Source organism: Grammomys surdaster, unplaced genomic scaffold (genome assembly GCF_004785775.1).
Source record: "Grammomys surdaster isolate TR1022 unplaced genomic scaffold, NIH_TR_1.0 125896, whole genome shotgun sequence".
Lineage (NCBI taxonomy): Eukaryota > Metazoa > Chordata > Mammalia > Rodentia > Muridae > Grammomys > Grammomys surdaster.
Genome location: NW_021620720.1, coordinates 2786048 through 2797979, shown reverse-complemented (window position 1 = coordinate 2797979; position 11932 = coordinate 2786048). Strand labels below are relative to the sequence as shown.

Below are 11932 nucleotides of genomic sequence, written 5' to 3'. Positions count from 1 at the left end.
AACCCACATAAGAGAAGGGGTGTGGTGCCAGTCATCGAGGTTCATCTGGAGCCTGCCACAGCACCTTTGCTCAGAGGAAACCAATAGCATGCAGGCTCTGTTCACCATCCCTGCCCTCCGGGACCAGGGGTGGATAAAGAAGCAAACTCTAAAAGCTCCCTCTAGGAGGAGTCACTTCTCATGTAAGACTAAAACACCATGTCACAGCAGAGTTAGAGCGGCTACGGGCACTCTGTCCATGGCAACCCAGGCTCCCAGCACAATCTAACCTTGAAGATCTTTTATTCTCTTCCCAGGAACCAGCTGCAGTCCACAGCTAACAGCATGGGTTAGTTTAACCCATCATGGGCAAGATTTTGTGGATCCTCTCTGTCCCTACAGGCCAACCTCGCGGTACACAAAGTCAGACTCTAGAGAGAGAACCGAGCACACCAACTTCAGTATTTCTACACTAGAGAGCTTGAGAAGGCCAAGGGGTTGGAAGGGTGAGGGTGAGCAGATAAAGGCACACTCGGGTTCCTGACTGGGTGCAGGGATCAAGGCTCTCTACACCTTCAGAATTCTCCAAGCAAGGATCATACAGGATGGATGGATGACGGAGAACATGCTCCTGAAGACCCTGGTGCAGTCACTCCCCACTCTGGGACAGGCTCCTCAGCTTAGTACAGAAGGCAATACAACAGCAGGTCTGAGGGGTCCCCACCCAGATGGCTGCCAGGCCAGGACTGTTTCTGTCCTCTCTGCTGTCACCCCTCGGCCCAGCAGCCTGCACCCCATGGATTGTAGAAGCAAAGATCAGCGCAGTCACTTCAGGTTTTTATTTTGCATTTCATTTATGATCCAGTTTCACATTCTCACAGGGTCACCAATTATAACAGCCGCCTCTAAACATCATCTTCCCAGGTAGCCGGACATCATCCCAGCTGAGGTGAAAGGCAAAGCACAGACATGCTTGTAAAATAAAACAAAATTGCACAATGTATCCTTCATGCTGACTGCTAAAGGAAGGAAACCTCTTTTCTTCTCCATGCTTCCAACTAAACATTAAACTCATCTGACAGGCTGAACCAGGTCTCTTCAATAATTAATGGTAAACACATGAGAAATCCTTTATGATCCATAAATATTTTGTTACACAGGGTACAAAAATACTTTTCACATTTTGGTTGGACACCTGTCGGCCTGAAGAAGGACATGATGCAGGACTCTGAAGTGGAATTCAGAGGCTGTGGATCTGCTGCTGGATGGGAACTGAGTGTGTGTGTGAGTGAGTGTGTGTGTGTGAGTGAGTGTGTGTGTGTGTGTGTGTGTGTGTGTGTGTGTGTGTGTCAGGAGCTGGGGCCCCCAAGGCAGAAGTGACCACAGGCTCAGGTCCCCCTGAAGCAGGGTGGGTGCAGGAGTCGGGAGTGGTGAGGAGTAGGCTTGACCAGCTTCCAGTCTGAGAAGCCTTCCTTGTGCTTGCCTCCCCAGTACACCCCACTCTGCCTCTGCGCCTCATTCTTCCTGAACTTCAAAACCATCTAAAACATGAAAAGTATTTTTGAACTCTGTGTAACAAAAAAAACAAAAACAAAAAAACAAAACAAAACAGAAGAAGTCAGGCTTCAGATTCACAGTGTCTAGAGGGAAACAGCAGTTCTGCACAGGCCTCGGGTGGCAGTGATGGCAGAGCCCTGTTTTGGCCCCACATAACCCAGGACCAACTCCAGGGTGATAAGACCTGAAGGGAAGGGAGAGAGAGAGCCATCAGCAAAGTGGAATGGGAACTGGCTGTGGGAGGCTGTAAAGGGGGTACAGAGTAAGGATAGGACAGAAGGATGAAGCAGCCAGGTTCCCAGGCTCCCCCCCCCCCCACTGTGAGCGGGCTCTGGAGCCTACAGCCCAAGCAAGCACCCAGGAACGGGGAGAGGATCCACAGCATGTAAGCAGCCAGCACCGAGGACACTGACCCCTAGAGCCAACACTCATTGAGGAGCTAACAGAACTGGCGATGATACTTCCATCCTTGCTGAATGGTATCAGAGGAGTACCAGCGTACCTGCAAGAGAAGCCCAGTCAGCACATACTTACCAGCTACTTACCGCAGTCCTCAGCAGGAGCCAGGTGAATCTGGCCAGAGTCTTATGGCTGACCAGGTTGTCACTTGGTAGAGCCAAGGCCAGCTACTTACCTCTAAGCATCAGCTTCTCTCTCTTAAAAATGGGAAACCACCACCTGTGGCATCTTCTCTGCAGGTCAGGGCTCCATGAGGGCAGCATGTTAGGATTTGAACCCCACTTTTTTTTTCTTTCTTTTTTTTTTTTTTTGATTTTTGTTTTTTGAGACAGGGTTTCTCTGAGTAGTCCTGGCTGTCCTGGAACTCACTCTGTAGACCAGGCTGGCCTCGAACTCAGAAATCCGCCTGCCTCTGCCTCCCAAGTGCTGGGATTAAAGGGGTGCGCCACCACTGCCCGGCAACCTTGAATTTCTGACCCTATTTTGCCTCTACCTTTTGAGTGCTGGGATTACAGAAATGAGCAACCATGCTTGTTTTATGTAGGGCTGGGGATTGAACCCAGGGCTTCAGGCATCCTATGTAAACTCTGCCAAAAGTGATGCCTAGCCTGAAAAAGTATTAACAGGAGAATGAGCTTGACACATTTCGTGCTGCTTCTTTGGATACATTTCTCAATCTAGCTACAGAACAAACATGGCTGTAAAGAGCAAGCAAGACAGCAGGTAAGACATTAAGACATCAAAGCCGGTGTGGTCTCCAAGGAACGGGTCTCCATACATGGGTCATGGCAATTCTTCAATGCAGCCATTTTTGACCTTTCTATCTATCCCATGCTCTTGTTACATGGCTCCTAAATTCAGAGACTCAAAAGCCCCACTGAGCCCTCAGGCAGGAGGAGACAGCTTTAGATGATCCTAGAGTGCAACAGCTTCTGACACTATGACAGTCACAGAAGGCCCGGAAGCTGAATTCTCAGAGACTGGTCAATAAAACAGTGTATATCCCTCTCTGTGAGCTAGGTATCTGGCAAGAACAGCTCAGCTGCTGCCTTAAGGTTTCAAGGGAAGGAACCTGCTCCAGCAATGCACAGCAATGCACAGCAAGGGAGGAGTGTGTCAGCCCCAGACTGACCCAGAACCAACTGGGGGAGGTGGGTCTGAGCATCCAGGAGAAGAGCCTAGAGGAAAGAGTGGGGTGGAACTTAAGAGCCACTGTGGAGAATGAATTAGAAGCTAAGCATTCAGACAACACACACGGAGCTATAGTAGGCAGATCCCGTTGGCCCATTTGGGTGCATGTGATTCCTGCTTCTTGGGTAAGCAGAAAGGGTATGACCAATGCCAGGCCATCTCTCTGTATTCCTCTCAATTCTAGGTACTACTTGGACAGATGGTGATGAGAAATTAGGGGCTGATTATCCTAACACTTGTACACTTGGCATGTAGCAGGACAGGCTCTCCCTTCTGGTTGACAGCTGTATGGGAGGAAGTTCCTCAGGCCCACTGCTGGGCTAGGATGCCCTCTTAGCTGGATGCCGGGGTAGACACTAGAATATATTCACAAACAAGGAAAGAAGGAGGAGGAGGAGGAGGAGGAGGAAGAGGAGGAGGAAGAGGAGGAGGAGGAGGAGAAGGAGGAGGAGAAGTAGTAGTAGTCGTCTGCAGAAGCTCAGGGCTCCAGCCAGCTGGAACAGCCCTGTGACAATCAGTGCTTGACTGGCTGGCAGCCCACGGGACCAGACAAAGGGTAACTGGAGGGAAGTCTTCCAAACAGAGGAGCTGAGGCCTCAGGGGGCTGCTTGAAAGTCTCTTCCATACTTGCTCCTCAGGTGTCCCAACTATAGCTGTTCCTCAGTCTCAGAGTATAGAGGTAGGGGTTTGGGGACATTTATGGGCCCATGGCAGCCAGGCCACAGATGCCAAAGGAATGTATTTGAATGGATGCATTCAGTGGGATTGCTGTGGAACACCTCACAGATGCCTGGCATATGCCTGTGGCCTGGGTCCCTCTAAAAAGTATTCCAGTCCCTATCTCCGTCTCCTCTTCTTGCCCTCTAACCTCCATACATACACCATGGCATCAGGCCCACATAAACATCATAGATGATGAGGATGACATTAAGTAAATGTTTTAATGGATCACAGAGTCAACAAACTTCACTCCTTGCCTGACAAGACTATCAAGTTTGCACCATGACTTTGTAATAGGTCCAGGAATTTGCCATAAGAAAAACCCATCAAGCCAACTACCCACACTAGGGACCCACCTCACTAGATCTTGTCAGCAGGAAGGAGCTTTCAATAACTTCTTTGACATGGGACAGGAGCTGGCGCATTTATACAATGCTGTGCCAGCCAGGCAACTGGACATAAATCTTGTTACTGATGTGGAAAACTAACTGTCCTAAGATTAAGTGCCAGCAAGGCATGGTGGTTACACTCCTATGCTAGAACTCAGGCGGTAGAGGTAAGAGAATGAGGAGTTCCAGGCTGGCCTTGGGTGCATGAAACTTTGACTCAAAAAGCCAAGAGAGCTGAAGAGATAGCTCAGTGGTTAAGAGCACTGACTGCCCTTCCAAAGGTCCTGAGTTCAATTCCCAGCAACTACAGAATTCTCTTCAGGGCCTCCTACAGGTGTGATCTGTGCAGTCACTGGGCTGTGGAGGCTGAGATGCACAGGACGGGGGAACAATGGTGGGAATGAGTTCTCAAACCTCCTTGCCTTTCATTTTTTACCTGTCACCATTTCTCAAGGTCACCTCCTTGCCCTTCATATTTCTGTTGGTTCTCTGGGTTAGGATCTCTTACTTAGACTCAAGTGTTCACTTCCTTATTTAGATTCTTCCAGCCTCACTTCAGGCGCAGTACTGTCATGGAACATAGCAGGGAAGGGTTCTTGAAAAGGAAAAACAAGATATCACTACATGGAATATGCTGTATGCCTAATAACTACATCTGGTCGTCATGGCGTCTTCTAGTGCAAGTGTCCAGTGAGTCTGAAAACCAGGGTCAGAACTAAAGACTGTTTCATCATTAGTCTCCCTCCAAGATATGCCAGTGTGCTTCAGGGTGGCCTCCTTCCTGTACCCAGGAAGACTAGAAGGCAGCATCTCAGGTATACACAGACCTCAGACATCCAGCCAGACAATAATAATCCCCCTGCCTTAGCAATCATCAACTCTGGCAGTTTGACAGTACTTTATTTATGCTGACAGCTGTATCAAAGCTGAGTGTGGCAGAACACAAGTTACCCTAGCATTCTAAGATGGGGGAGATTAGGAGATCAAGGTCACCCTAGGATTCATGAGACCCTGTCTCAAAAAGCACAAAGCCCAGCACTTGGGAGGCAGAGGCAGGTGATCTCTGAATTCAAGGCCAGCCTGGTCTACATGAAGAGTTCTAGAACAACCAGGGCTATACAGAGAAACTGTCTTTAAAAAGGCCAGGGGGTGGAGGTGGGGGCTGGAGAGATGGCTCAGTGGTTAAGAGCACTGGCTATTCTTCCAGAGGTCCTGAGTTCAATCCCCAGCAACCACATGGTGGCTCACAACCATCTGTAATGGGATCTAATGCCCTCTTCTGGCTTGCAGGTGTGCATGCAAATAGAGTGCTCATATACATAAAATCTTTTTTTTTTTAAAGTGGGGGGATCTGGGGGAGGGGACCCCTTGAGATGTAGCTCAGTTGATACTACAAGCTTAGTATCCATCCTGAGTACCAAGTAAACCAGGGAGATGCCTGCCTGTGATCTCAGCACTCTGGAGGTAGAGATGACAGCGGGATGAGAGGCTCAAATCAAGGCTATCCTGACTCCTGGCTACACACTGCAATTAGAAATCAGCCTGGAACACAAGAGACCTTGGCTACAAAACCAAACCAAAGCTTTACAAACAAACAACAAACAAAACTGTGTGTGTGTGGCGTCCACCTTCAAGTAAGCACCATTGTCACTATTTTAATACGGAAATGGAAAAAAATAAAGTTAAGCAACTTGTTAAGGTCACACTGAGGTTGAGTAATGGGGGCCAGGATCTGGGACGGGAACCACAGGACAGGCAGCTACAGAGTTCAGGGACCAGAAGCAGGACACAGCCCCCAGCTAGCAGAGCAGAGGAGCCTCTCCTGGGTTTCACTTGACAAACCCACTGTTGCTGGCTCCATATACCTGACGCAGCAGAGCCTTCTCATTTTACAAAAGAGCACACGGGGCCTACGGGTGAAGATCATGTAGCTAATTAGCAGCAGGGTTGGGATCATAGTGCCTTGCACTGTCTCTCTCTCTCTCTCTCACACACACACACACACACACACATGCACACACACACAAAAGAAAAGAAGTCAGGTGTTGTGTTGTATGCTTGCAATCCCAGCATTTGGGAAGTAGAGGCAGAGGCAGGAGTATCTGGAGCTCAAGGCCAGCCTGGGCTACATAAGGGCCCCTACCTTGCCCTTTAAAAACTTAAATCTACCAACAAAGCAAATTAAACCAATAAAATCCACCAAAAAAAAAAACAAAAAACAAAAAAACAGGGCTGACAAGATGGTTGTCCCACATGGTAGAAAGATGACTCTCAAAAGCTCTGCACATATGAGACTCACATAAATGGGATTAAGTGGGAGTCCTAAACTCTCCAGGCAAAGTTCTGGCCTTCATTGTGTTACTACCCAACTCTAAACAATCCAAAGGCACAGTACATTATTCTAGTTCTCCAGAGTAATAACTGAGGCATGGAAACCTCCAAAAGCTTAAGTTCATAAAGACAGGAAGGCCGAGCAGACCTGCCTGCATGTCCCAGTTTTCTGCTCCTAACAGTGTCCCCGGGGACACTGATTCCAAAATAATCTGGGAACACAACAGTTGTGGGGTTTTTTGGATTTTTTGTTTGTTTGTTTGTTTTACAGCATGTCTCACATTTTAGTTCAGCCTGTCTTAAAAATCCCAGCAATCCTCCTGCCTCAGTTTCCTAAATACTAAGGTTACAGACACAAGCTACCAATCCTGAGAGAAGACAGTAATTCTGTTGGCTGCAGCCCCAGAGACAAGAGCAGCCTATGCCTATGGTAGGCAAACCCAGCTTGTCTGCCTTGAGCCTTCCACTCCTCCACCCAAAATGTCTTACCTGAACATGTAGGGGGACAGCGGCAGCGGCAGCGGCAGCAGCAGTCGTAGTTGGGTAGGTGAACGCAGTATGAGAAATGGCTGGGGTCAGCTCTGTGGTGATGAGAGGGTAAGGGGCCCAGGCCTCTGGGGATGCAGGAATCAGAGCAGCCCCCATCAGGTCATCTATAACAGGAGACAACAGCCTCCATAGTCAGAACACTGGTCTCCCCTCCCAACACCCCTTTCCATACAGAAAAGGACCCAGCATTATAACTGAAGCACAGTTCCCCGTCCTCAAGACCAGGGAAAGAAGTCCTGTGAACTTGCCTGGCATAATGAATACCCTATTTCAAGAAGATCTCAAGCAGGCCAGAGATAGTCTATATTAAACAAGAGAAATCACAAAAAGGCTTCAAATCTTCATATCTTGCAGCCCTAACAGCCTTGGAGCCCAGCCTTCTTGAGTCTAGAAAAGGCTGCAGAGGAAGAAGTGGAGTGCTAAGTGGCTATGGCTGAAAGAAAGTCCCAGAAAAGGAGACACAACTGATCTCAGGATCTGAATATGGCAGTTTAACGAGAGCCTGCTGACCTAGATCAAGCCAAAGGGCAGGAGAAGGAAGGTCAGAGCCCCACTCACAAGGGTCCCGATCAGTCAAGTGTGCTCCTAGGGCACGGTGGACACTGCTGGGATTTGGTGTTGCTATTAGTTTGTTCTTGGCCATCTTGGTGTTGGCTTTGGCAAACTCTACCCTCAGAGTCTGTGGTTTCTCTGGATCAAAGCGAATACCCTAGATGGGAAGAAAAGAGAGATGCACACAAGGCCCCAGAAGCAAGCTCAGCTGTGAGACTTTTCCACAAAGGGCTACAGCAGAGGGATGCTGCTGAGCTGTGGGGTGATGACACTGTCACAAACCAGGCAGCCAAAGATTCTGCCCTGGGATGGGTGGGAAATAAAAGCCCGTGTGTTTATTGGGTGTGCAGAGCGGACAGAACAAAGCCAATCATCTCATCAGAGAAAGGGCACAGCCTCTGTCTACTCACATTCAATGCGTTTTTGGCTGCTTCCGCTCCTGCCCGGCTGTCAAAGATCACAAAACCAACAAGCTAGAGGGAAGAAAGAAAGAACAGCCTTGCATCTCTCCCCACCTTACATTTGCACCCCAGGTCCAGCACTTGCCTAGCATGTCCAAGACCTTGGGCTTGACCCCTGCAATACCACAAACACAATAACAACAACAATAGGAGGAAGAGGAGGAAGAAGAGGAGGAGGAGGAGGAGGGAGAAGAGAAGGGGGAGAGTAGGAGGAAGAAGAGGAAGAGGAGGAATAAGAAGAAAAAAACACCTAATTAGAAACAGTATTTCACTTGCTGGCTAAGGAATACAGAAGAAATAAAGCTCCTGTCCACACTCTCCCTAGGTCTGGAAGATTTACAATTCACAAGCAACTAAGTTAAGTGTCCCTTCTAAGTACCACACTATTAAATGATACCAAACAGCACTGGCTCATGGGCCATATTAAACATCACCTTTTCTGTAAGTTTTTTGTTGTTGTTGTTTATTTTTTTTTTAATTGAGAGCAGCACCAAGGACTAAAGCAAGGTCTTGCAAGTTAGGCAAGTGCTCTATCACCAAGCTGTAACCACACCCCAGAAGCATTTGTAAATACATGCAGATAAAGGTAAAAGCTTCTGACTTCACACTCCTAGCGGCCTCCAGGAGGCTCTGCTATCATCTCATCTCTACTGTCTTCAGCCACTGGGGCCAGGCAGTCTGTGGTTCCAGAATGCCAGAGCCGGACAGAAAGGAGAGGGTCTGACAAGGCACAGCTGGATAGAAAAGAGGAGAGAGCTGTGGAGGCTGTCCTTCTGTCAGGGCAGAAGCAAGACAACAAGGAGTGGGTTTCCACCTTCAGATGCCTTCAAACAGTAGGACACACGATTCAGTTCCATGCCAGCAGTTAGCCTGGGCCGAGAGGAAAAAGCTATGAGAGAAATTACCTGTCCTGAGGTGAGCTTGATCAGGGACCCTTCATAGCCCTGTGGAGAGAGGTGGCCGTTTCAGGGGGTCAGAAGCTGTTGCTATGCTAACCCAGCACTGTTTTCCCCTCAGCGTCGTCTTTCCTCAGTGATCCCCTGAATCACTCTGTAATCCTCCAAAGGCAACCCTCACACTGATGCTGAGTTCCTGCTGCCTTAGCATTCTGAATCACATGATGATATAGCAGTGCCCAGGGCTTTCCCAGGGCTCTACTACCTTGTAACTCAAGAGCAAGTCCCTTATCCAGTTTCTTCAGCTTCTTTACCATCTTCACTTTACAGATGAGTAAACACAGGCATGAGACAGAACCGTCATAGATGGGACCAGATATGTGACCCCAGTTTCTGAAACACTTTCAATCCACACTTGTTCAATCCACAGCAAAGACTCATTCTTGCTGCTCAGCCCTGATCCTGGGCTCTGGGGGCTCCTGGTCCTGACTCACCTTGAATGGCCGGAAGAGCAGGTAGAGTTCTCTAGGTTTAATATCCACAGGGAGGCCACTGACAAACAGTGTCCGGACCTAGAGACAGAGACCACAGTGGTCAGGGCTGTTCATTCATGAGGTACGGCTTACAGAGAAACTGGGTGTATCCCAGGCCTCCTGTGTACATGCAGTTTCATAGCTTCGAATCTATCAAAGCTCCGAGGCTTCACACAACACAGGAGCACATCTCCAGGCAAGGCGGAGGAGCTCCTGTGTATAAACGTACCATCCTTTTCCAGACCCAACAAAGACCACCACACCTGAGACTGAGAGTGCCCCACTCCATAACTATACACGTAAAAACTTTATGGGTTTGCACTTGCCACACAGTTGTATGTACCAGAGTTTGAATTTGAGTACCCACATAATAAGCTGGACATCCCACAAACACTTGCAACTACTTGTAACTGAGAAACATGGAGACAGGAGGATACCAGAGCTGGCTGGCTTCCAGCCTAGGTTCAGGAAATAAGTGGAGGGACAGAGGAAGACACTAACACCCTCTTCTGGCCACTACTCACAGCTGAGCTGTATTTTCTACACTCCACTCCACAGTAGCTGGGAATGAGTTATAATTGTATCTTTAAACCTAGATAGCACTTAGCAAATGCTATTAAAAAGTTACTAAGCTTAGCTGGGTGCAGAGGCACATACCTTTAATCTCAGCACTAGCGTTGCAGAGGTAGGTGAATCTAAGTCTGAGGACAGCCTGAGCTACACAGAGAAAACCTGTCTCAAAAAAACAAAAAACAAACCAATTTTTTGGAGCTGGGTATGCTGGCATTCACATGTAATCCCAATGCCAGAAAGGTTCAGGCAGCAGGATCAGGAGTTCAAGGTCATCCTTGGCTATAGTGACCTTGGGCCAGTCTCAGCTACAAATTTACTGGATATACAGACTTGGTGACAAGCTGGAAATAAGACAATTATTGCAACAGATTAAAGGGTAGCCACCATGCCATCTGGCTTTGTTTGTTGGTTTGTTTTTGAGAAGGGCTCTGTAGCCCTGGCTGTTCTGGAACTTGCTATGTAGACTAGGCTAGTCTCAAACTCACACAGCACCATCTGGCTTTCACCTGGATTTTAAAAAATATATCCCAAGCCAGGCGGTGGTGGCACACGCCTTTAATCCCAGCACTTTGGAGGCAGAGGCAGGCAGATTTCTGAGTTCGAGAGTTCGAGGCTAGCCTGGTCTACAGAGTGAGTCCCAGGACAGTCAGGGATACACAGAGAAACCTTGTCTCAAAAAACAAAAACAAACAAACAAAAAATTGTGTGCAGGTGTTCTGCATGCATATATGAATATGTACCATGTGCATGCCTGGTACCCTTGGGGGCCAAAATAGGGTTTTGCATCCTCCAGAACTAGAAATACAAAAGTTTTTGAGCCACTATGTGGATACTGAGAATTGAACTCAGGTCCTCTGGAAGAGCAGCAAGTGCTCTTAACCATCATATTTCTCCAACCCCCAACCTGGCTTTTTTTTTTTTAATGTCAGTTCTTTTTTATTATTATTATTATATGTAAGTACACTGTAGCTGTCTTCAGACACCCCACAAGAGGGCATCAGATATCATTACAGATGGTTGTGAGCCACCATGTGGTTGCTGGGATTTGAACTCATGACCTCTGGAAGAACAGTCAGTGCTCTTAATCACTGAGCCATCTCACCAGCCAGCAACCTGGCTTTTTAAGTAGGTCTTAACTTCAGTCCTTGAGCATGCAGGGCAAGTGTTTTGCCTACTGCCTCCACAGCCCCATATGTTGAGTTTTGAACAGTGAAATCTTGCCAGGTTCCTACAAGACAGTTAGATGCTGTAATGAGTGCCCTCCTTGTGGTCATATGTTGGTAATGAAGTCAGATCTAAACACCAGGTTTTATCCTATGACTCTTGGCCTCCAGAACCACAGGTAGAGTACTTGAGAAAATCATTAGAACTGTTTACCTTACCTTACTTAAAAAAAAAAAGTCTTCTTTTTTTAATGATCTATTTATTTAATTTTATGGATATGAGTACACCATTGCTCTCTTCAGACACGCCAGAAGAGGGAATCAGACCCCATTGGAGATGATTGTGAGCTACCATGTGGTTGCTGGGAATTGAACTCAAGACCTCCAAAGCAGTCAGTGCTCTTAACCACTGAGCCATCCCTCCAGCCCCTTACCTAACTTCTATTTTTGTTTTATTTATTTGTTTTTATGGTACTAGAACCCTGTACATGCTAGGCAGGCACTCTACCACTAAGCTACAATTCCTAGGTTTTGTGTGTGTGTGTGTGTGTGTGTGTGTGTGTGTGTGTGTGTGTGTGT

The 11932-nt window shown here is 47.7% G+C and overlaps 1 protein-coding gene across 1 annotated transcript in view; it reads right to left on the bottom strand.

Moving 5' to 3' along the window:
• Positions 1–795: 795 nt before the first annotated feature.
• Rbpms2 (RNA binding protein, mRNA processing factor 2) overlaps positions 796–11932 on the bottom strand; it is a 27858-nt gene continuing 16721 nt past the window's right edge. The window contains exons 2-8 of the mRNA XM_028752356.1: positions 9579–9656; positions 9094–9132; positions 8138–8200; positions 7734–7884; positions 7116–7279; positions 1950–2038; positions 796–1720 (exon numbers count right to left, since the gene is read on the bottom strand). Of these exons, the coding sequence (XP_028608189.1) occupies positions 1976–2038; positions 7116–7279; positions 7734–7884; positions 8138–8200; positions 9094–9132; positions 9579–9656 (558 nt within the window). The 3' untranslated portion in view covers positions 796–1720; positions 1950–1975. The remainder of the gene's footprint in view (positions 1721–1949; positions 2039–7115; positions 7280–7733; positions 7885–8137; positions 8201–9093; positions 9133–9578; positions 9657–11932) is intronic.